The 26528-nt window shown below is 41.8% G+C and overlaps 1 protein-coding gene across 2 annotated transcripts in view; it reads left to right on the top strand.

The window, feature by feature from the left end:
* Positions 1–26528, top strand: part of CALCOCO1 (calcium binding and coiled-coil domain 1) — a 171683-nt gene that overhangs the window by 22027 nt on the left and 123128 nt on the right. For both annotated transcript variants that reach the window (XM_069230985.1, XM_069230986.1), the window contains exon 2: positions 25191–25386. In XM_069230985.1, the coding sequence (XP_069087086.1) occupies positions 25222–25386 (165 nt within the window). In that variant the 5' untranslated portion in view covers positions 25191–25221. The remainder of the gene's footprint in view (positions 1–25190; positions 25387–26528) is intronic.

Here is a 26528-nt window from a genome sequence, read left to right as displayed (position 1 = left end):
ATATATATAAATGATCATAAAAACCTGCACAGAAAATATATACCCCTAATTACAATAATATTTAAGAAATAATTTATTAATCACATTTGTTCTTTGTGACAATTTAAAACTCCACACAATTTCAGCACCCAAGTAGTACCACTAGCTCACATTAATCCATTCATAAAAATTACCTTTCTCTTTCACCTTTCAATACTGTCCTATTTCATCAGTACAGTTACACAAACAACTGTTATTTTTTTTGATCTTCTTCACTTCATACATCATTATCTACTATCATCCTACCAATCATTTTCTTTCACATACTACAACAGTCACACATTGACATATCACACTCACCCACCTTTTCGTTTTATAACATCTCAAATGTGGGTCATAACTCTTGGGTATGGACTCCCAAAGGGGTTAAATAAGTACCAATATGGGATGAATTAATTTCTCGGAGGTTCGATTTAGAAGAATTACTGTAAGGGAGAAGGAACTGTCTTAATCTATCAGGAGTAACAATTTCTTGCCGTTATTCTAACTTCTTCCCAATATTTCTGTACTCATCATACTTTATTTACCTGGTGAGGAACAGCCCAGTCCTCTTCCACGTTTGTTTTAAAAACCTGAAAAAGATCAGAATACTATTCTAACCCCTTGCTTGAATCATAATTCCATTTTAAGAATCTTTTCTGTCGCACTCCGCTTTTATTGTTATAACCTAACACCTTCATTTTACCTTTTCCCCAAAGTCTGCGAGTCAACATAGTGACTGTTTTTTTCAATTTCACTGGCTCATATAATTCCTTTTGGCTGAAAAATAATGACAAAGGAATATCCATCACTTAAAACAGAAATGGACTGTTGTTTCTAAGCAGACCTTTCTGTCCCACTCACCTTTACTCAAGTGTGTATCTATGGTTCAAAGTGGGACTGCATTCAAGTGAAGGTCCATTATACCACAATAAAATGTACACTCCCTTAACGGCAGTAGCCAGAGTGTATATCACAAAATGACACCCAAATGGTGCAGCCCCACATATTGGGCATATATTGCCCTATACAGATACCTCATAGCCCCCACCCCAGGGGAATTTGAGTGACTACTTCTGGACCCCCACTCATTGTTAGGGCCCACGCTATATGCGACTATCGTCCTCAAGTTTTTATCAAACAGGCCTACAAACCAACTGCCATGATCTCATCTGTCCACCCTTCGTTACCCCCAGTTAGCACTCACCTTCTGAGCAATATTATGGATCATAATATCCCCACGCTTTCAGTCAAATCAACTGTTCTTTCCATTCTGGGTGTCTTTAAGTACTTCAGGTGCGAGCGTCTCATCATAGGTCTATGCTACATGTTGGTAAGGCTTCACCTCCTGTAAAAACGGGGCCTCCATCTTGGATTCTGTTTTTAATCTACCGCTTATAATGGCTATCTAATTTAAATGGAGCTCAAATGTCCCCTACCCAAAGGGTATCAATTATTATTTCTCAGATAGTGACTTAGTTGAACTATATTTTACTCAACCTACATCTTGTCAAAATAACTCCCCGCATCCTTTGAGTTTATTGAATCACCATTGTTGAGAACTCACACAAATATTGAAATCTCGTACACTGTTATTTGTTCAATTGCAGACATCTTGTAAAGTATGCACCATAGTAAGGAACATGCCCCTGTTCTTCATCTTCAAATATGAATTAGACTACTTATGGGAATATCTAACCAAATCCATCAATATATAAAACTACCTTTCAGTTATCCAGCCACTCTCTCCCAGTCTTTTTTAGGATTAAGACCTTTCCAAACAGTGTTTAACTTAGATATATAACACTGTTCCCTACGTTTTCTCCTGTTTTCTACATTTCCCCCTCGCCTGCTACCAACAATTTTCTCTAAAACGCACCAATGGAAATCATTGTGACTATATCTTTTCAGGAATTGATCAACAAGTGGGGCCTTATTTTACGGGTTTTAATGGTGGATTTGTATTTCTGGATATGTGCCCTCAGTTCTCTACTTTTTTCGCTCACATAAGCTAATTTGCTAGAGCGTAGAAGAAAGTACACAACATAACAGCTACAGCAGTTATTCAATGTACTAGCCACAACTTGAATCCCTTAGTACTCATCAGTTTGTCCACAAAACAAACACTGATCACAAATGCTACAGGTTCCTCATTTTCATTTTTGGTTTCTTGTTGCTTTAGAAATCTGTAAAGTGGCTTGATGATTCAGTCTTACTTCTCTGCTTGTTTGAACTAGGGAATTTTTAAAGTTCTTATTTCTCCGAAATGCAAACAAAGGCCTCTCCAATTGGATCTCTTTACTTTCATTAATGATCTTCCAATTTATATTAATAATATTCTTTATTCGAATGCTGATTCCTAAGAACTAACTTTCAAAGACAATCCTGTCCACTTTTTTCTCTTTCTCTGCTTTACTGCACATAAATTCCCTGTGGTAAAAGCTGTCTCTTTTTAAAAAATGATTGATGTATTTTTTGGGGTACCCCCTGTATTTCAATTTATCTTTCAAAACCCCTGCACGTTTAAAGAAATTATCTAGTGTTGAGCATTTCTTCTACATTCAGAGAAACTGTCCCGCTGTGATGTTATCTTTCTGAGATTTAGGATGAAAACTGGAATAGTGGAGTAAAGTGTTCTTATCTGTTGGCTTAGTATAGAGTTCTGTTTCCGTTTGTCCCAGAAGCATTGGGTAGGCCACACAGCGAATCAGATTCTCATGGTGCAACCATTAGGCTCTTTTTTAGATGCTAATGAATTTACCCAGTATTAGTAGAACAGGGGCATAATGAAATCCTTGCTGCTCACCTAGAAAGTGTTTGGAGGACCTTTCCAAACCCAGGCTGACTAGCTTTTGAAAAAGAAGCATTTTTAAATAAATGCAGACGGAACAGGGCAAGGGTCAGAGGTGGCTGTGGACCCACCCTCAGGACCAGGATCCATTCCTCTCCCCAGACCGCAGGGTATGTGAGGACCTGTATGACATCCTAGTCGCAGCTCACATCAAGTCCTCTGCTTGTTTACGTGTTCCAGCAGTTGAAAATGTTACTACTGGAGTAGGACCACGGCTGATTTGGTTATTGTTTGTCCCTGTCTTGAGTGAGGAAAGAAATTATGGATTGGAATGCAGCCCAGACTAATTACCAGTGGGAATTGTTTACTTTAAGCCAGTGGGGCAGGTGGGGCCAGTCCAAGGTCGGAAGGCTGGAAGGGTGGGTGACAGCTTTTGTTACTGAAGGCTGGTTTTGTAGCGGTGCAGAAGTTTTACAAGTACTGCAGAGTTCCTTGTATATCCAACAGTTTTCTGGAAATAATAAAATGCCAAGATGACGCTGTTGATTAATGTTCCTGCTGGAGAGGATGTGGTTTTGTCTAATTGCAGTTTTGACTCATCTAAGGTTGCGCAGTGGGTTAATAAGCCTGTTGTACCACGCAAATCACAGAACAGTATTTTATGCCCATAGCTCAGTGGGATACTGCTTTTTGTCACAGAGATCCTTTTGTTGCTGTGCTGTTCATAAATTGAAATCATAATCTAGCACAGTGAGCTATAAATTGCCATCAAAGAGCTGCTCGCAAACTGCATGGTACAGGTTAGAAAATTATGTTTTTTCCCAGTCTTTGATTAGACTAATTTTGCTATAAAGGGTTTATTAGTAAAATGAACACTAACCACTGTGGTACGTTCTGAATCCTGAATTTATGCTTCCCCAGAACGATCGCTCTTAAAACAATGCCTACCAGTGTGGATGACTTGTGAATCCTACATCTTGTAGTCCCCTTTGTCAACATTTTCTATGCATTGATTTACACACATATGATTCATTATCTCTGTATGTGTGTGTGTGATTTAATGTGCTCCAACTCTCTGCGCTGGTAAGAGAGAGGTGCTATAAAACAAATTAATGTGAGAGAGGGGCTATGGAGAGGTGAGAGGCACTGTTAGAGGGTGATAATGAGGGTAATCATTGAAGAACCCCACATAAGTTTGCCATATCCTGGTGCACTGTAAGGTCATCATTAAACATGCTTTAAAAATGAATACATTTGAATATTTCATGAAAAATGTGTTGGAGAATGCACCAATCGTGCTATTTTTCCCAAACTTTCTTGAGGGGGCAGTCTCCCCAAGTCTTATTGTAGTGGTCAGGCTCACTCACTATGCACCCTGTGGGGCCTGGCCCGACAAAATTTGCCTGGTCTTCTTTTGGTTCCCAGTCCGGCCCTGGGCTTGTATGTACTCATTTTTGGGGACCAGAACTTATTTTTCCTCAATAGACTTTGACCTAGTGCAAGAGAGAGAAAAACACAGTAGCGAATAAGAAGGCAGAAAAGATAGGCACAAAAAGGTGACAAAGGAAAAAAAAGCAAGGAAGAAAAAGAACCTAAAAGAGTGAAATAAAGGGACAGAGAGTGTCTGGATGAAAGAAGCATGGGTAGCATCTGAACTACACAGCCTTGGTATTCGGTATCCCCACATTCAAGAGCGCAAGCGGTGGACTTCTTACAAAAAGCACTGACACTTATTCTTTTATAAATTAGGCTGTGCCAGCTGCTGAGAATAATTCAAGCATTTCCTACATTACTTTTTAGAATTATTATTCTGTGTGGCTAAGCTGGGTCCTAGTCACATTGAACTGTCGACCACGACTGACATCCTTCAAGCTGAGCCTAGAATTTTATGTGATCAGCCTTGGCCGCCTTTTCCATGACTTTACCACCAGTGCTTTAAAGGAAATATAGAAGTGGTGGAACTCACTAACCACAGAATCAGTTTGCTTCTTGGAAGTGCTAGTATTCTCCCATTGCATATATTGGATCAGACCTGAGAAGTGCAGGTACTCTGTTCTACTTGAAAGAAGGGCAGGTACCCAGTACCGGACAGTACTTACTTATTTAAAGCACTGTCTAGCATGCAGACGAACGGTTACTGGCCTTTCTTCTCACAGAACATGCATCAAAGATCTATTTATGTGTTTTCGCAATAGCTTTTGTTTATTTTTATTTTAAGAAATCACCTTCGGGGGAATGCTTCCATTTTAAGATGTCCACTACAAAGCCCGTCTTGTTCTGCATATTTATTTATTTTGTTCCTCAATTGCTTGGTGTTTTTAAAGAAATCTTATGAGATGGAATCTTCCATTCTGACGTTCTTTCTGAAAACCTCATCTCTCTGCGTAGATTGTATTAGTCGAGCCTCTTGGCGCGCGGCCTGCTTTCTTCCAGATCGCCTCTGGGCCGGACGCCGTTCAACTGTTCATTTTGGGCGCCCGCATGCTGCTTCTTAAAAAGTTCATGAGTGTTTTTGCAGTACGAGGAAAGTCGAGAGCTGTGCAGCTTTCAGGTTTCCGTTGTTATGCTTCAGAATTGGGTTGCGCCTGTTGCCAAAAACCAAAATGGGCCCATGGCCTCTCTGCAAAACAGAGTGTAAGTTCTTTGAGAGAGGCACTTACACTTGAGCTAAAGCCACGGGTATGGTTGCCTGAGCAGGTAGGGAATGGGCGGAAGAAATTCAGCTTCAAGTTTATGACCGTGCGTTAAAAAAAAAGTTACACGTGTCAGGCGTACAACCTATGTGAGTGAGTGCCTCATCCCAGGGAATGATTCAGTGTTCCAGCATGAACTCAGTTTCTTTGCATTAACATTTTTATTCCTGCCTTTAACAGAGTTATTTTGTTTAGGTAGCATTGTGCAGGCTCTATTCCTGGGTGTCAGTCTTAACATTTTCTTGTAAACTGAATTACTTTATATTTATATTTGCATATTTTTGCAGGTCGAGTTACTTTGAATAAGTGTTTATGTAGGATAAGTTGTTTTTTTAATGCTTACTTTTATCGACAAATTGAGTTATTATCTATTAAAGTTTACATCTAAACGCCGGATGAGGTTTTTTTGTATAGTTTGCATTTGTTCCCTGACATGTTTACTAAGTTTCAGATTTATTTTTTCAATTTGTACAGTACTTTGTAAGAGTTACTTTGTATAATAGTTCGTTTCAATATTTGCGTTTCATCGTGCAGTCTGAACATTTTGTAGCCGGACTTTGTCGTTTGTAAGTGTGTTGTCTTCGGAACCTATGGAGGATTTTCTTTCACCTAATGCTGCTAGCTATTTGCATGTGTCTTTCTATGTCCAATACACGAGGGACTATATCAAAGCTAAAATGCAGGCTTAGTCATTATGCATTAAATTATTTTATTTTACATCTTAAAAGTGCACCCAATCAATACTCATTGAATTGTTTATGCTAGTGGTTCCTAACCTGTGATCAACGGCCTTTAGGGATCTGCTGCCTATTTCGGGAGGTCCACAGACCCACATGAACTCTTAACATTATTTACTGTCAATAATCATGAGCATTTTGAGACACTTAATCATATAGTGGGGTCCCTCTTAAATGGATTATAGTTTCATCAAGAATCAATAATACTTGATTTGGAGTCCACCATGTTGCCTCCCAAATGTATTTGACCTATGTATCAATACAATCTTGAATGCGATGTTTATGAAAAAAAATATTATAAGCATTTTGAAAAAGTTTTTAGTTAGAAGCTGATTGCTAGTTCAGGATGGTGCATGTGAGAATGCGCACAGTCACTGTTCCTGTTAAGTCACACTCCGATTTGAAATAGCAATCATTTTATGACTAAACAAATGTTGCTTTTAATTTTCTAGAAAATAATGCACATCTTTATTTAGAAAGCTAGTCATCTATACATGTATGCATAGGTGGTCGGCCCATAAGGCTTTTCCAGGCTCCAAGTTCTCCCATCCACTGCTATACATAATCAGGCATGTGCATAGTTCAGTCACGCACATTTCATGTTTTGGAAAGGAGACATGCCTGTACATTTCAGCAGACACCAATTCCCGAATGGGGTGGTGTACTCTGGCATGAGGATCACATGGTCTTCTAGCTTTTATGCAGTTGCTTTCTTTGTCACTTTTTAACACAGAGATCCTGCATGGTCTCTAGCATTGTCCATTCCATGCTCTATTGCTGTCATGTGTCTGCTAGAGGCCAATGACAATCTTTATTTCCATCACTTGGCTTCAGTCTCTAAGTTTCTCTTACCCTCTCTACCCCCTTCTCTCGCCCCTCTCACTCACACACTAATCTGTCCTGTCTTCTTCCTCCTTCTGACCCTTTTCCTTCCCTGTTGTCTTATGTCTCTTTTATCTGGCTTTCCTCATCGCACTTCATATCTCCTCCCTCCCTCTTGTGCCACTCACCCTCTCGCTTACATTGTCCTCTTCCTCCCTCCTGACTTTCTCCTTTCCCTGGACTATGGTGCCTTGTCTCCCTCTCTCGCCTGTACTGGCTCAGTGGCAGGCACTAAAGTGCCTTTCCTGTAGCAGAGGCCTTTCACTTTATAACAATAAAACTATATTGTTGCATGTTTTTTTTTTAATTTTACTTTTTGTTTTCAACTCAGAGAGGAAATATGGGATGGTTCCCTGCCCTGAAAACTGCTTTTCTGTGCTTTCCTCCTCCCCCCTCCCCCCCCAGGGCAGGGATGGAAGGGGAATCGCTTCCTCTCTCACCTCCTCCCCCCACCCAGTGACATCTGATGACGTCAGCGCGCAATCGCCTATTTTTGTGAGGCCCATCTGCTCCCACGGGGGGCAGAAACTTCACCAGACACCAGGGAAGATTTACAAAAAACAAAAGAGGGTGGAGGTATGGCCATACCCCCCCCCCCCCACCCCCCCAAATAAATAGGGACAAAAGTTGTTCTTCCCACCGGTGAGCAGATGGAGCAATTACCCCTGATCCACTCCCCGGGAGGGGCAGAAAGCCTACTAGATGCTAGGTAATTACAAAAATAAGAAATAGTTGGGTGGTGACTACCAACCAGTATGGGGATGGTTATGCCCTCACTCCAACTGAAGGGGGTAAGAGCCTTTCAGTTCTCCCCCCACATCCTGAAACATCTTATCTCACGGCAAGCAAGAGGACATTTGATTATTTTGGGTTTTGGTTTCACATGGGGGCCATGAGAGCTTGTCTAACTCTCAAAATTGTCCCACTTGGAATGGTGAGGGCTGCACTTTTTGAACTTTGGGACGCTGCCATGCAGAAAAATCTACGAGACCTAGACATATCTGAAAACTAAACATTAGGGTGAGTCCAGGGTGGTGTGCTTTACATGCACCCTGTTCCATTTTCTTACCCATAATGCCCTGCAAACCTCCAACTTCTCTTGAAATGACACATTTTCCCACATTTTTGCGATGGAACCTTCCCGAATCTGCAGGAATCCACAAACTTCCTACCACCCAGCAATGTTGCATCTATAGCAATACAATTTCTGCCCCACTTGTCAGCCTAAAAACATTTTTTTTCAAACTGCCCTTTTGGACCTGCTTTGGTTCCCCCTCATTGTCTACATGTTTTTGGCTCTTCCCTCTCACAGTGAGGTATCATTTTTACCAGGAGACTGAGGGGAACGTTGGGTGGTAGGAAATTTGTGCCAGTGCGGTGATCCCACACAGAAATGTGAGAAAATGTGATTTATTTTAGCTAAATTTGAGGTTTGCTGAGGATTCAGGGTAAGAAAGCACTGGGGGATCCATGCAAGTCACACCTCCCTGGACTCCCTCGGGTGTCTAGTTTTCAGAATTGTGTGGGTTTGGTAGGTTTCTCTAGATGGCTGCTGAGCCCAGGACCAAAAACGAAGGTGCCCCCAGCAGAAACAGGTAGTTTTGTAATTGATAGTTTTGAGGTGTCCATATAGTGTTTTGGGGCATTTCCTGTCGCGGTCTCTAAGCCTACCCACGCAAGTGAGGTACCATTTGTATTGGGAGACCTGAGGGAACGTTGGGTATATGGAAGTTTGTGGCTCCCCTCAGATTCCAGAACTTTGCAGCCCCAAAATGTGAGGAAAAAAGTGTTTTTTTGCTAAATTTTGAGGTTTGCTAAGGATTCTGGGTAACAGAACCTGATGAGAGCACCACAAGTTACCCCATCCTGGGTTCTCCTATGTGTCTAATTTTCAGAAATATCCAGGTCTGCTAGGTTTTCCTGGGTGCCGGCTGAGCTAAAGGCCAAAATCCAGAGCTTGGCACTTTGCAAAAAACAGGTCAGTTTTCTTTGGGAAAATGTGATGTGTCCACGTTGTGTTTTGGGGCATTTCTTGTCGCGGGCACTAGGCCTACACACAAGTGAGGTACCATTTTTATCTGGAGACTTGGGAAAACGCTAGGGGGAAGGAGATTTGTGGCTCCTCTCAGATTCCTGAACTTTCTGGCACCGAAATGTGAGGAATTCTTTTTTTTGGGGCAACTTTTGAGGTTTGCAAAGGATTACGGGTAATAGGACCTGGTGAGAGCCCCACAAGTCACCCCATCGTGGATTCCCCTAGGTGTCTAGTTTTGAAAAATGCACAGGTTTCGTAGGTTCCCTAGGTGCTGGCTGCGCTGGAGGTCAAAATCCACAGCTAGACACTTTGCAAAAAAACAGGTTTGTTTTCTTTGGGAAAATGTGATGTGTTCATGTTGTGTTTTGGGGCCTTTTCTGTCGTGGGCACTAGGGCTACCCACACAAGTGAGGTACCATTTTTATCGGGAGACTTGGGGAAATGCTGGGTGGAAGGAAAGTTGTGGCTCCTCTTAGATTCCAGAACTTTCTGTCGCCGAAACATGAGGAAAGCATGTTTTTTTTTGCCACATTTTGAGGTTTGCAAAGCATTCTGGGTAACAGAACCTGGTAAGAGCCCAACAAACACCCCATCTTGGAATCCATTAGATATCTGATTTTTAAAAAAGCACAGATTTGGTAGGCTTCCCTAGGTGCCAGATGCGCTAGAGGCCAAAATCCACAGCGGGGCATTTTCTAAAAAAACAGGTCTGTTTTCTTTGGGAAAAATGTGATGTGTCCATGTTGTGTTTTGGGGCATTTCCTGTCGCGGGCTCTAAGCCTACCCACACAAGTGAGGTACCATTTTTATTGGGAGACCTGAGGGAACGTTGGGTATATGGAAGTTTGTGGCTCCCCTCAGATTCCAGAACTTTGCAGCCCCAAAATGTGAGGAAAAAAGTGTTTTTTTGCAAAATTTTGAGGTTTGCTAAGGATTCTGGGTAACAGAACCTGATGAGAGCACCACAAGTCACCCCATCCTGGGTTCTCCTATGTGTCTAATTTTCAGAAATATCCAGGTCTGCTAGGTTTTCCTGGGTACCGGCTGAGCTAAAGGCCAAAATCCAGAGCTTGGCACTTTGCAAAAAACAGGTCAGTTTTCTTTGGGAAAATGTGATGTGTCCACGTTGTGTTTTGGGGCATTTCTTGTCGCGGGCACTAGGCCTACACACAAGTGAGGTACCATTTTTATCTGGAGACTTGGGAAAACGCTAGGGGGAAGGAAATTTGTGGCTCCTCTCAGATTCCTGAACTTTCTGGCACCGAAATGTGAGGACATTTTTTTTTTTTGCCAAATTTGGAGGTTTGCAAAGGATTACGGGTAATAGGACCTGGTGAGAGCCCACAAGTCACCCCATCGTGGATTCCCCTAGGTGTCTAGTTTTGAAAAATGCACAGGTTTCGTAGGTTCCCTAGGTGCTGGCTGCGCTGGAGGTCAAAATCCACAGCTAGACACTTTGCAAAAAAACAGGTTTGTTTTCTTTGGGAAAATGTGATGTGTTCATGTTGTGTTTTGGGGCGTTTTCTGTCGTGGGCACTAGGGCTACCCACACAAGTGAGGTACCATTTTTATCGGGAGACTTGGAGAAATGCTGGGTGGAAGGAAAGTTGTGGCTCCTCTCAGATTCCAGAACTTTCTGTCGCCGAAACATGAGGAAAGAATGTTTTTTTGCCACATTTTGAGGTTTGCAAAGCATTCTGGGTAACAGAACCTGGTAAGAGCCCAACAAACACCCCATCTTGGAATCCCTTAGGTATCTAGTTTTTAAAAAAGCACAGATTTGGTAGGCTTCCCTAGGTGCCAGATGCGCTAGAGGCCAAAATCCACAGCGGGGCACTTTCTAAAAAAAACAGGTCTGTTTTCTTTGGGAAAAATGTGATGTGTCCATGTTGTGTTTTGGGGCATTTCCTGTCGCGGGCACTAGACCTACCCACACAAGTGAGGTACCATTTTTATCGGGAGACTTGGGGGCGTGCTGGGTGGAAGAAAATTTGTGGCCCCTCTCAGGTTTCAGAACTTTCTGTGACTAGTTTTCAAAAATGTATAGGTTTGCAAGGTTTCCCTAGGTGCCAGCTGAGCTAAAGGCCAAAATCCACAGCTAGGCACTTTCTAAAAAACACATCAGATTTCAATGTAAAAATGTGATGTGTCCATATTGCATATCCTGTCACAGGCAATAGTCCTACCCACTCAAGTGAGGTACCATTTTTAACAGGAGACTTGGGGGAACACAGAATAGAAGAACAAGTGCTATCACCCCTTTTCTTTCTCTAAATTCTTTCCTTCCAACTGTACGACAGTGTGTAAAAAAGACACCTATTTGAGAAATGCCCTGTAATTCACATGCTAGTATGGGCACCTCAGAATTCAGAGATGGACATATAACCACTGCTTCTCAACACCTTGTCTTGTGCCCATTTTGGAAATACAAAGGTTTCCTTGATACCTATTTTTCAGTCTTTATATTTCACCAAATGAATTCCTGTATACACATTGCAAGGTGCAGCCCCTTTATTGGCTCTGGGTACCTGGAGTTCTTGATGAACATGCAAGCCTATATATCCTCGCAACCAGAAGAGTCCAGCAGACGTAACGGTATATTGCTTTTTGAAAATCTGACATCGCAGGAAAAAGTTACAGTGTAAAACGTGGAGAAAAATGGCTGTTTTTTTCACCTCAATTTCAATATTTTTTTTATTTCAGCTGTTATTTTCTGTAGGAAAACCTTGCAGGATCTACACAAATGACCTCTGCTGAATTCAGAATGTTTTCTAATTTTCAGAAATGCTTAGTTGTCCGGGATCCAGCATTGGTTTCACTCCCATTTCTGTCACTAACCGGAAGTAGGCTAAATGCACAAAAAATCGTAAAAATGCGGTATGTCTGAGTAAAATGCCAAAATTGTGTTGAAAAATGTGGTTTTCTGATTCAAGTCTCCCTGTTCCTGAAACCTGGGATGACGCTCATTTTAGCACTGCTAACTCTTTGTTGATGGCATTTTCAGGGAAAAACCATAAGCCTTCTACTGCATCCCTTAAAAAAAAAAGTCATTTGGCTAATTTCTTAGTCTCCTCCAGGAGAACCATCAAACTCTGCAACCCTCTAGAATCCCTAGGATGTTGTTAAAAAAGGACACATATCTGGTGTGGGTAGCTTATGTTGACAAAAAGTTATGAGGGCCTGAGCGTGAAGTGCCCCAAATAGCAAAAAAAAGGCCTGGCACCTGAGGGGGGAAAAGGCCTGGCAGCGAAGGCATTAATGCTACTGAATACAAGCATATGAACAAATGTGCACTTGTTAATGTTTATGTTTACATGTATTACACGTTGATACCAGACCTTATATCTTTGCCAATTCTTGTTTGTAGGTCTTGACTAGAAACCGCTTTATCTGTCTTGCCAGCTTTCTGTAATCAAAAGAGTCCTAAATACTAAATACATGAATATATACAAACATACATAGAAAGGATTGGATCAGCTCACTTCATCTATAGGTCTGTTGATCAAAACTTTATTCTGCTCGCCCCAGCATACAATATTAGCACTGAGTCAGTCCACTTCAGCAGTTAGCTGGCATCGTTATCAGCTCTCTGTAAAACCAGAAAGTAAGGAGAACAGGAAAATCAGGCATTTTCACAAATCTGCAGTGTTTGGCAATGCAGGACAGGAATGCCCTAATGAAGCATCCATTCTTTATAATCCCCCAATATTCCAGAAACAAACCATACATTTGGAATCCTCCTTTAACATTGCAAAGACCCAGTGATATTTGTCAAGTATTGCTTATAAACCGTGGCCTTAACATTGAAGGGATCTAGTAACTTCCACGCCTCAGCATGGCTAGGAAATGCATGTCTTGCACTGAAGCAAGACATTATTTTCCAGAGGTCTAACTGATATTCAACGAAATGCCACTTTGATTCAGTAGAGATCTGATTGTCTGCTCATTATGGTCATCAAATGCTAGTCTTCTAAATTTGGCCTTAAGACAGGAGGGATCAATTGGCTACGGGAGCTTAAGGGTGTGGTTAACAAACCATGGCTTCAGTACAGAAGCGATCTGATGGTAGCCATGTCTCCAGAACAAGATTAAGAAATTCTGGCCTTTATAATGATGTGAGGAATTGATTTCCATTGGTCCATAACATATTTAAATAACCTGTGCCTTGGTTCCAGGGGAATCGTTTGGTGATGGTCATCAAACCCCAGCCTTCTAAACTTGGCCTTAAAACAGCCGGAAGGGTCAGTTGGCTGTAGGTTCATGAGAATGTGGTCAACAAGCCAAGGCTTTAATGCAGAGCGTGGTTGAAAAGCATTAGCACTCTTTTAGTTGCTATGCAGGAGTAAAGCTGCCATAAAGAGAATCAGCTTTTCAATCTTATTTCTACTTTGGTCATTGTTGTGCATGTATAATGGTTTACCAAACATAGGATTAGTAAAATGGGGTTAGTAGTATTTGATCACTATTGCTGCATTGTGGGTGTTAGATTAAAATTACCCGATCTCTCATTGAACTTCTGCATCACGCTAGGTTTGCATTGGTGTGTTGGTCTCATTTGGGTGTCCCAGGCAAACCTCTGCACTGGTTTGTGGCTGATTCTGTGCTGCTGATTCTGTTTTTTTTTGTTTGCTCACCTAAGTCTGAATAGGTAAGTGATGTGTGTGTTCCATCTCATGATCTGAACTCCCACTCTCGCACCAGTAGGAATTGTTCATTTTGTGCCGTTGGTTGCAGGTGATGGGCAAGGCTACTCATTTATGGGACCTGCTTTCATATTTCATCATCATACTTTGACCCAGAGCTAGAGTGAGAGAGAGAGGAAGAGAGGGACAGAAAAGGAGGGAAACACGAGGAAGATAACATTGGAAAAACTGTGGGAAAGGTAGAGAGCGCAGATGGAAAGGAACCTGGAGGGGGACAAGGATGGTGGAAGTATAAAGTAATGGGAGAAAACTACATGACGGGGAGGCAAGACTAGGCACCCTTGGTATTTGGCAGTCTTGGGTCTCAGTCCTCAACATTCAGCTATAATCTCTGGGAATTTACTCTTACATATTGTGCAAATTAACCAGCGTGGGCAGTTTCACTGCAATATTTTGTGCTGTCTGTCATTGTGGCAGCCTACCTGGCTCCATCAGTGGACTCTGTGGCATATGAAGATGTATTTTGTAGTAATTGTATTACACCAGGTACTGTGAGCCTGTGATGTGATATCTACATAAGTCCAGGAGGACTGGATCCATACCTGATTTTGAGGAAATTCACAGAATATACGAATCTGTTGTCTTGAAGTTCTGGCCTGGATTCGTAACACAAAGTGCACTATAGAGGAAGTGCACTTTCCTGCACCTCGCGGGACACTTCTGGTGCTTCCCTACTGGACCATTCCTAAACAGGGACAACTGTTTGCCTTTACGCTCATATGAATTTCTGTTCTGATCTCTCAAGCACATCCACTGTCTGTGCCATGAAACAAATGAAGACATTGGCAGAGAGTTAACTCGAAGCAGTTGTAGGGCTGTAGAACCCTACAAGCATTGGCAAATCCAATAGGTTGCGCCTTGGCGAAATCTGTTGGCTTTGTCAAAGTTTTTAAACAACATGGCTCAAAGTTTTTAAAAAGTGCTATGACGCATCCAGCGTTGACTGCATTATTACACGTTTTTTTCTGTAAGCCATGTTGCACAGCAGCCTGCACTGATGTGCAGCATGTAAAAAAAAGTGCTGGGGTATTTGAGGGGGTAAAACATCCGAGAGCAGAAGGAGGCTGGGGGATGGGTAAAAACAAACAATGGAGGATGGGGTGGGGGAAAACACGGGCGGGGTGAAGTAGGGTTACCTTTGGATATGTACTCAATAGGAGTGGATGTCCTAAAGTAGCAAAAGAGTGCCTGCAGAAGCCTGCGGCCAGTGAAAGGACACTGACCACAGGAAGCTGTGTTTGATCCAGGCTCCATGGCATAGACATGCAGAGAAGCCCGAGGAGGAAGCTGAGGAGAAGAGGGGGTGCAGACCATTGGTAAATAAAGAAATGGGAGTGTGAAGTGGGAGCCAACCACTGGAAAGCAGAGGTAAGTAACGGGTGGGCTCTGAGCCCCTTTTTAAGATTTTTTTTTTTTTTTTTTTAGCACAGTAGCTTTTGCAAACTGGGTCGCTTTGTAAAGGTGTAATCATTTATCCAGTTTCCATGAGATAAGGCCACTCTTGTAAAACATGTAAATAGAAATTAATTTCCAAAATCATGCCCTCCAAAATATGTTCTTAAAAGCAGCAGACAGCTTTTTATGTTTCACCCGCAAGAGCCTAGAAATAAATCTTACAAAGTATCTGTCTCTTTCACAATGAAATAAGATTAGCAGCATGATCCGATCCTAAATCCGCTTTCCGTACAGTGTCTGTGACCACAACCCCAGTTCAGGGCACAGCCATGTCCTTCACACTGTACCAGCATTATTACATCAAGGAGTGCTGGGTGTTCACCTAGGACGCCGCTATATGGCCACTAAAAGTGTCAGATATTTGCATATTAATGGGAGAGTACCTTCTCCCCCCAAAAATACCTTGTCAACGACCTTGCAACGTGGGCAGCATTTTTAATGTGCAATCAACAGCCTTATTTTGTGGTTTTACGCATCAATGAAAAACCAAATCAAGTTAGTCATTTTTTGGTGTTTTGTGGGTAGCAAAGTGCTGCAAAATTCATTAAATTTCGCCAAGTGCCTCAAATTTGCAAAACCTAGATTTCATTCTGCAAGCACAGCTGTTTTGCAGGTGAATTTCATGAATTTCCTCTTTCAGCAAAATGTTTGACCTAGATGTAGCTTTTGTCAACAACGCACAGATTTTGCACGCAGACACCAAGAAGGGCCCTGCTTGTCAGCGCAGGCAGATCTCTGCTAACTTCTTTCCAAGAGCTCTTTGCATACATGCTTTGCTTCCGCCTGCGGCTGCACGCTGTTGATGAAACACATGCTGTGCCTGGACTCTTGTTGTCACCATCTCAGGTTACATATGTTCTCAGTCCTCCTGGTCCCTCTGCTCCACATTTCGCTGACTGTGTGTAAGTGCACTGGTTTTAAGTAACAGCTAGTGGCTATGTCCTCTGTGACATTTGTAGAATAGAGTTTTTGTGGGGCACTTAGTACGGCATTGTCATTCAATGACACATCAACAATGCTGTATTACTTATTATGATTTATTTTATGATAAGCCCTTAGTACATGTTGGTGTTTATACAGTGCTACAGTGCAAACGATCAGCCATTGCACAGGCCTCACAGAGACTGTATGCATACATTAAAAAAATAAAATAAAGCAAGCATTAGCAAGGTCTTGCCTATGTGACGACTATTGGCTTTGCCATTGTGTTTTAACCATATTGTACACAAGCGTGGCTGTTGTTTGGCATGGCTTAATGTTAGTGGCATAGAAGAGAACGACATGGAGAGTGGGGTGTCATAGAGTGGAGTGTTGTAGAGTGGAGGGGAGTCTCGTAGAGGAAGGTGTTGTAGTGGAAGGTGTTGTAGATGGAGTGTTGTAGAGAGGAGTAGAGTGTCGGAGTGGCTTAGAGTGGTATGGAGTGTCAGAGTGGAGTAGTATGTCACAGAGTGGAGTAAAGTGGTCTGGAGTGGCGTAGAATGGTTTAGATTGTCATTGAGTAAAGTGTCAGAGTGGCATGGGTCTAGAGTGGAGTGACGTAGAGCGTCATATGGTTTTCTGGAGTGGCATAGAGTGAAGGTAGCCTAGAGTGGAGTAGTGTTGTGGGGCAGCATAGCGTGTCGTACAGTGTTATGGAGTGGTTGGAGTGGAATAGAGTGTCGTAGAGCACAGTGGCGTAGAATGTCGTGCCATACTGTAGTGTTGTGGAGAGGCATAGAATGAAGTAAAGTGAGCGTAGAGTAAAGTGGCGTAGAGTGATGCAAAGAGCTGTTGAGTAGAGTGGTGTAGATTGTAGTGGAGGTGAGTGTTGTAGAGTGGCATAGAATGGAGTAAAGTGGGATAGGTGTATCTTGCTGATTAGGTGTGTAGTGTGTACGATGTAAAGCACATTGGTCTAATGCAAATATGACCACATTAGTTAAAGTGATGCCTCCTTCTTGTGAGAAAGGTCTACACAAGGAAAGATACCCTGCAGTGTTCTCTTTGTACAGAATGCTTCTCTTGTTGCTTTAATGACATGGATTTCCATTGAGAGGTGTGAATCCATGATCATGCCGAGATTTTATATCTCCGTTGATGTGTCCTATCTCTGAAGGTCAGGCTGTAGTTTTGCTGTGATTCACAGGTTTCTAAGTAATGGTCTCTGGATTCAATTGTGTTTCTAAAAACAGTCCTATAGACATCCTCAGTTTACTGCAGGGCCTACACTGGGGGTACCTTTGGTTGCATAATCCCCTTGCTACAAGCCATCCCTGAAGCCTTCTCAGTCTATTTTTTTGTTTCTCTTGCAATAAGCTGCAAACATTTTATTTTTTTAGCTCAGCTTTCCTGATCTGCATTTGCCCTCTTCCATCTAAAATAGTGTGTCACTGTGCTCCCTGATTGAATGTTTACTAAGAGCTGGGCCCTGGGCCTTTGAAAATGTAAAGTTCCAACCTCCTCACACTTTGAATTGTCACACTCAGTTCAAAATATACTTCCTGATTCCATACACTTCTTTGTGGACATGTTCTTGTCTGTCTTATCAATCATCAGCTTGTCTGCAGCTACATCAGACAGTTCAAAATTATAGTGCATTATAGGAGAGATGACGGGAAACTCCCTTACAGCCACAGCGAAGTGGTGTCTCCTAATTATTTGGGTGGAAACCGAGGTGGCTTGTATGATGCACATATGGTGAACACTGAGTCTGATGATGGCCAAACGTAAACTTGCAAGGTAATGGGGAGATGAGCATCCCCCCAGGTTGGGGGAGTGGAAGAAAGACACGGATTGTATCATGTTGCCGGAAAAGGTGGTGTACAAGGGTTGGGGTTGTCCCTGAAAATGGACAGAGATCTGGGGATCCTGGAACACCTTTAAAAGGGGGCATTTGTAACAACTTTATCTCTATGAGACCGACGGCTATACGATAGGGCTCTCCCAGACCTACCATGATGCTTGCTCTATCAATGTATAATTTTGACCTGCAGGAAGGGGTACTGGGGCGCAACTTGTTACTCTTTACCATTGTATCATCAGTGCATTATTAGGCTGTTTCTCTGCCATCTCTATTAATGTCAGTAAGCAGTTGTGACAAAAAAAATTATAGTGCATCAACCTACAATAAGTAGCACTTTCTTTGGCTCTAAGGCTGGTCGTTCCAAGAGTGTGTTGTTTAGTGTTACTCAAACACAACACAGTCGACTCCAAGAACTTTGGAACACAGGAACCAGGGCCATAACGCACACTCATTGTAATCTAATCTTAATGATGGTGACCACCAAGTGCCACAAAGCCCAAGATGAGAGCCAGTGGAAACTCCTGGATTGTTGGGAGAGTCACCCTTGCCTTCCTCAACATTTCTTGTCTGGTGAATATGAAGGCCAAGACACACAAGCCTCTGTGAAGCTCCGAATGCCATAATTAAAGTTCTTGGATCTGCTACTGAATGAGCAACAACGCAGAAAATTCTGCAACACACTGCATACAGAAGAGGTATTCTATGTTTATTTACACACAGAAATATGGAGGATACAAATCCATATATATATATATATCCTTTCAGAAATATAGGACAAAGGGACACCAAACCAGCCTTGAAGAAGTCTGCTGTGACACCCAGGAATGTGACGAAACATGTGCTGGCTTGGGCATTTGCAATTCACCAGTACAGGGATAAAAACCTACTCATGATACAAATGCAATGTGGATTTATTGAGAGTGCTTAGAGATGGTTTGTGGTTCATGTGGACTTGTTTTTATAGCGGAAGATTAAGTGGCTCTTCCTCTTCCTTGAGCACCAGATACCAGTGAACAGTTTTGATACTGTATATTGTACAGTTGTGATATTTGAGTGTGGGCGGCCCTAGTCCCAGCCACCTTCTCTTATTGTCAATTAATTTAATATTGCAAGTTCTCCTGTGTATCTCCTATGCTCCAGACTTGGTATTCATGCTAAGGTTTGTGCGCTTCCTTTATCCATTTTGTTGAGAGGCACCATTGTTCTGCATCTTTTTTATATTTAGGATCTTTCATTTTTTTTTTGTAAATCAGCTAATCTCTATAAATCGAAGTAACCATGTTCTGTAAGGGACTTCTTCCCATCCTCATTAGGGAGTCCAACTCTGTTGTAAATATTTCCATATGCCTTTACTATATTCTTGACACAAAGTATGGGCATGGGTCCCTTTTAAGGGGCTCACTATATTTAGAAATGTCCGGCCCCATCACTGTTCCCTACAGTTCACTCGTACCCAGGTAACCGGATAACGGTGTGCATGCCTTGTGCCTGCAACATTTTGGGTGGAAGGAGGTAGAGATGGAAATGGAAAATGGGATATAGTTCTCTTCATTTGTGTTGTCTAACTGATCTTGTGGGGTGGGAGAGAGGGTATCAAACACCTGAGGTTGTTGACTGGAGTTTCACCGGACCCTCATTCAACAAGCAGAGGAGCTTGTAGACCCGAGGGTCTCTATTTCTCACTTGTTCATCCTTCAAGGGTCTGAATTTTGGATCCTTGAACCCCTGCCTATTTGTCCAGTTACCACACTATTTCTAGATCCCTCTCCCACTACAAAATGCGGCCACACCTGTACTCATTTTCTCTTCTCTGAACTCCTCCCAATCCTGCATATCACCTCAAGTTTTCGTTATATATTCTCTATCCTCTCCTACCCAGATGACATTTTGCGCACCTGTTTTGACAATACATTAACTACAAGATAAAATGTGCCATGCAAGCAACAAACAAATCATAAACAAAGATAGACTTTACCTCAAGTTTTGGTTCAATTTGTGCTCATACTTTTAGCCTACTTACCACTTCGAGCCCTGGGCCTTTTTCCACCCAGTTCCTCTGGTGAAACATCCTCCTTAACTCTGTTGCCTGGGATTGTCACATGAAGCTCTTTCTAGTGCTCTCTAGCTTTTTTTTGTTGAGACAATTCCCAGCCAGTGCACCATCTGTTAAAAAATAAAATATAACACGTCAGGACGCCCAATGCGAAATGGCAAGCAACACAGCAAAATTGTCTTTTCAGATGACCAGAGCTCTCATTAGAAAAGGGTCAATTGGAGCATAAAGCTAAAATATAAATTGGGACAGTTTATGTAGGTGATCCCCCAATACAAGTCTGTGAAACCTAATCATGTGACAGAAACTTGCTACATTCAGCAAAAACGTATCTAATGTGCAGGTGGCAGAATTATATCCCAGAGGAAGCAGAAGACATCTTTGATGAGAGGTTATCCTTCATGAATACAATACTGCGCTCATTATTCTTCCAAAATCCGGCCTGCAGTTGCCAGAACTGGAAATGAGGTTACACTTTGCAGAATGAACAAATGTACATCGTTGACTATCATGACTTCTGGACCTACGGGAGCGATGAGATTTAGCTAGCATATTTGAGGTTAATGGATACTTCAGGAAAAACATCCATATTTGATTATAAAATACATGGCTATGTGCTTCTAATTCTTAAATCTAAAACAATAATGATTTAATGCATAGGAATATTTGTTTTCATATTGCAGACTGCTTTCACCAGATAATTCACAGAAATTAATGCCGCAAATAAACAGGCACATGCATTCCCCAAAAATTACTTTTTCGTTCAGGCTGAAGGAGATCCTTCAGGAGCATGGGAAAGAATTAAGTCCGTTTTAATGCCAGTGTTTTCACATAAGATCAGTTTCTCCTTTGTTCATTCCATTTTCAGTCATTCTTGGATTACTTGAAAGCCTATTGAGATTTAGGTTTCTATCTTTTTGTTCTGGTTAGTGTACAGTGAGACAATGTCTATCAATTTATGTGATGTCACTGAAATAATGAGTAGGTTTAGCATATGTTGCAGAGGTGTGCAAACGTAGATCACAATTTAAAATCCTGACACGGCCCTCCAATGGTCGATTAAGCCACCTTAATGAGCAATTAAGCTAAACTACTCTGTGAATTTAATGCAATTTTCAAAAATCTGCATTGATCTGCAGGTCCTACTTGGAATCCCAGTAATGTTGACCTGTCCTTCCGCTCTTATGTGGTCAGTAAATTAAGATGCATTCAGTTTGGTCACAGTAACAACCTATTATTTATAGCACTATAGCACTATTATTTATAGCACAGAAACGGTAATGTGGCGTGTTTAGTGTTATATGAAAGCAGGTTAGCAATACTATTAGTAGTAAAATTACCATTGAGATTTGGGTATCATAGAACATGTTAAGTGCCACAAAACATCCGATTTCAAAAAGACAGTTCAACAAATATTAATTTCGGGTTATGTGTTGAAAATCTTCTGAGTCTAAAGCTATGGAAGATATCACCATGAAATGAAAATATATTGACAAATGTGGGGTATTCGTAAATAAAAACTGATGTGAAGGGGTGAGATACTACTTAGAATGAACAGTATCATTTTAGAGTTGGAGCACAAAGAATATAGAGCCAAATGGATAATGTAGGATGTGCGCAAAGCTCAGGAGGGAAGTTCTACATAGCTTTTGAGTGACACTGTAGAAATATATTTGGAAACAAGTTGTTATAGCATCTGAAGTGTAGTTGCACTTGAATAAACCAGTGTGCTTCTTTTATGAATGTGTGCTCCCAGCACAGTGAACCCAGTGTGGGTTTTTGGATTTTGCGATAGCAGGCAGCTTCTAGCTGTCTATAGACTAAAGCCTCTTGCGGACCCCTTCTGAAACCCTACAGTGGGATTGGAACTTGCACATTGCTTGCTGTACGTTGGCTTTATTGTCACTCTTGTTTGCTTGCATCTTATTCAACAGCTTGCATTTCTCCTTATTTGTTTGTCCATCGTATGGAGCATAGCTTCTTAACGGTCCTTTTGACTGTATGATTAGTATTCTTCCACTGTTCACATCCAGGGAACTATTTTTTCTTTTAGAACTCTATGAAAATGCACATCCTTTCTAGCTCTTTCCCTCTTGTATTCTGCATCCTAGCCCCCAAACTCCTCTACTCTGCGCAGTCATTGTGTATCCCTAATTCACCTTTCTCCCTTGCACCCAACCCCTCCCCATGCCCCCTCCACCTCTCGAGTTCATCCATTGCTTTCCCTATTCCCTCTCTGGCTGTTAAAAAAAAATATATGTTTTTTTGTTTCTTCCCTCAGGCCCGGCCTCATGCATCTTTGCCCTTGCCACCTTCTTGTTACATCCTCCCTATGCCTGCTCCCCGCCTTCTTTTACCCCCGGCATCCTGCAATCCTTAAAAAAAAATTTTTTTGGGGGGGGGGGGGAGGGACAGGCCAGCTAATGCTGTTTGCTACCAGGCTGCTCTGACTTCCCATTTTTTTTCCGCCAAAGTCAAATTTCATTGTTGTGTTTACCGGTCCTTGTGGCATCTGCCAAATGGTGCCCATGTACTTTTGTAGGTATGCTCATGGATAGTAAGACATTCACTCATACTTCACCATGCATGCATGCACCCATAAAATGATGGAGCCACAAGCAGTGGCCGTGTCATTGCACACTGTTTTTTAAATTTTATTTTGGACCTTACTGCACAGCATCAGCAAAAAATGCTTTTCACTAATACTGCATAGCATCAGCAAACAGCTTTGGCCAAGCAAATAGGTCCAAAACGCGAGACCTGTTAGCTTTGCAAATGCTTGTTTATTATGTCATCTCTTGTTCGGCATCTTAAACTTGTAATTTGATTAATTTAGTAGTGCACTTTCCTGATCAATGTTTCAGTTTTAGCAAAGCTAATCAGAGGAACTCAGCACATCAATATAAATAGTCATTGTTAGGTCCAGCTGGACAGTGCAGCTGGTGACCTAATGCTACCAGTTCTTTAAAATACAAACATAGTAGCTCTGGCTGTGCCCAGATGAGTATTTCTCCCTCAGATCGTGCTATTGGCTGGTGGGTGTATAAGTTCTCCTTCTATGAAGGGCTTGCATTGCAATGCATAAGGGACTGTTGTACATCTCAAAAGTACATTGAATCATCACACCTTAAATACAATAACTTGTAGATACGTTTGATGCAAAATGCAATTGTTATTTTTCTTTTCATTTCAGTAGACTTTTTGTTTTAAATATATTTTAGTCCAAACTTGAAATGCAAGCCATATTCATTTGTTCCAGCAGTGTTTGTTTTATATGCAAGCATCAACAGTTTTACAAGCAGCCTTGAAAAGATAGTGACTACGTGCCTGATTTATATGTTGTCAGAGAGATGACAGTGAGGGAGTTCCCTACTCACCAACATAGTGACCTGTCCACCTGATTTAGATATGGGCGGGCCTACTTTGTCTCTGCCACAGCTAAATAAGTAAGGACTGAAAGAGTATTGGATATATGTCTTTCTGCCCAATTAGGGTGTGCAGACATGTAGCTGTGGCGGCGGTTCCTAGCCATACTTTAGAAATGACCTGCCTGCTTGGTGGTCATTTCTAAATCTGCTGGACAGTAGCTCCACCAGGGCGACAAAATAATTTACTCTGTCACCCTGGCAGTACAGGTTGTCACTTTACCAAGATTGCAGGGATACCAAGTTGAGTGAGGACTCCTGGGATTTAAAACTGAATCCTTCAGTTCGCTGGGTAATGGCCTAGGCCCTAGAGCTATCTTACAGGTAGATTGTTGGTGCTATTTCAAGTCAAAGTCAAGACAGGTCTGAAAGCCTTGGAAATATATTTGAACCAGCCCCAAACTCAGGAAGCCTAGATACAATGATTTGGGTCATGGCAGTCCATCAGGCCTGAAAGCAGCCTTCAGGCAGCAGCCTACAAGGAAAATGTTGGAATGGAAGGTCCGGCCCGGATTAAAATCATGATCCCAAAAAATGCATTGAGGATACTCTGTCAGTCCTGCCTGCAGACTTAGGGCCTTATTACGACCTTGACGGAGGAGTTTCCTCCATCACAAATGTGACGGATATCCCATCCACCGTATTACGAACTCCATTAAATATAATGGGAACATAATACGGCGGACAGAATATCCGCCACATTTGTGATGGCGGCAACTCCGCCATCAAGGTCGTAATAAGGCCCTTAGTGGCTAAAGCCCGTGGTTTGTTACAGTGAAGGTGTGAACCAGGCTTATCATATTGAGAAAGGTCACAAGTCTGGCAGTATCAGCCCAAAAACCTTCAAGACATAGAAACAGGACAAAGTATGACAGTTTGGAGAAAGTAACTGGTGGCCATTAGAACTTCACTTGAGGAAAAGGGCCCAAAACCTAATGCATATGTGAGTTGATCTAATATAGCTCAGAGGCATGAGAACATAGGGTTAAGAAAAAGTCTCGATTTTGCCAAACACCTGTAGCTAGCATGGATGCCAATCACACACCCTTTGACCCCAATGATATCACGGGAAGAGACATCATGTAGTGCTTCTCCCACCAGACAACAGATGATTGTACTTTTTTTAAACCATGTTTATTGAAAACGCCAGTCTGCACAACGTAATTAAACATTGATTGAAAATAAGGACAGGTAAACAGCTGCCAAATGTAGAAATAGCTTAAAGTATCTATGAAGATATCTAAACATAAAAAAATCAGATTAGTTACATCACAAAAGTAGCATGATGAGGCCAGAGAAGTTGCAAATAGCAATGCATGCTTTGACTTTGCTACATCTGCAAAAGGGATGGCAAATATGATCCAGTAGAGCCTGATGTATATCTATTCTGGATATCCACATATGATGTATTTTGAGTAAAATATTTCTAAATGGAAGTTATTTCATAGTCAGTGGTTACTTTGAAATGTTGGCCTTGATGTACACGGATGAACTACCCCTCTTTTAAGATTTTAAGATGAAACTAGGGCCTTCTTTTGGAGAGGCTTCACTCACTAATTGAATTGACTGATATTACCTTCTGTTTAATAACTTGCTTTTTATCTCCTGTTTTGTAGGTAGAAAAGAGACTTTTCTTTGTTGGGCACCATGGAGGAGAGCTTTGTGAGCGCAGATGCATCAGACAAGGCCCTGTTAGGGGTTGTGTTCCTGAATGTGGCTCGTACCTATATCCCCAACACTAAGGTGGAGTGCCACTACACTTTGCCCCCTAACATTAGCTGGTCTGCCAGTGACTGGATTGGTATCTTTAAGGTAAGCATATCTATTTCCACGTTGGGCATTGGGTTCTAGTGCGGGAAGCCTTTAGTCAGGCCCAGAGTCTGACAGGCAGGTAGCCCCCTCTCATGCATACACTCTCTTTGTTTCCAAATTCATATTTTAAAAAACACACCTGGACCAATCGTAGGAGTTATTAGTTATTCCATCTGTCGCTGTCCTGTATTGTATTCATACCTGAACAGTTACAACTATGAGTTTACTTGTGTAACAACTTTTTCAGTCCAGTAATGACGGCTTCACTCATAAGCCAACCATCGCCTGCTCATCAGCTCATGAAAAAATGCTTAGTTGTGAAATGAGACTGCATCCTTTTGTTTGAAGGGTGGTAGAAACCCAACCTTTTGTGTCAATTCATTTCTTCTTTTTAATTCTTGAGATGTGAAAGTCTCTGAGGCTCTAAACTGTAGCATTCACTGAGTGATGTTAGCCTCCGACAACTTAGTGGAAATTAGTCATTGATTAGTAGTTTCGAAGGCCTTATTGCATCAGATTCACTGATGAGTTGAAGTCTTTGAGGCTCCAGTGGTTAAAAGTCACTGAGGAATGAAACTATGCAGGGCCTCAATTAATAAGAGTCACTGAGAAGTGGAAGTCTCTGAGGCTCCACAGATTTGGAATTACTTGAGAAGGAAAAGTCTCTGATTCTCCAATAGATAGGACTCTTGGAAGAGTCTTAGTCTCAGAAGCCCAGACAGATAAGAGTCCCTGAGGAGTGAAAATCTCTAAGGCGCCCAATGAGTAGGACTCTCTGTGAAACGGAATTGTCTTAGACCCAATTAACTGAATTCATGGTAGACTAGAAGTCGAAGTCTCAAAGGCGTCATTGAGTGAAGGTTTTTGACACATGATGGTTGAAGGGGGTTGTAATTTTTACAGCCTTGCTGGTTAGAGGTTGAATCCCCCAAGACACATATGGGTGTGATGTGTCAGAAACACTCTTCTGTCTTTGGATATATGTAGTGCAGAAACACATTTACCACTAGACAGAGAAAGGTTTGTTTCTGTGTTTTATTTCTCTGCCCATTTTCCTTACGGTGAATTCAAATTAGTATTTTCTTATTTCCATCCAACTACTGGTGTTTCAGTCGTTTTGTCTAGTCCTTTCTTTGTACTGC

Source organism: Pleurodeles waltl, chromosome 4_2, assembly GCF_031143425.1.
Source record: "Pleurodeles waltl isolate 20211129_DDA chromosome 4_2, aPleWal1.hap1.20221129, whole genome shotgun sequence".
NCBI lineage: Eukaryota > Metazoa > Chordata > Amphibia > Caudata > Salamandridae > Pleurodeles > Pleurodeles waltl.
Note: the sequence above shows the minus strand (reverse complement) of the source record. Positions and strands in the feature narration are given on the sequence as shown.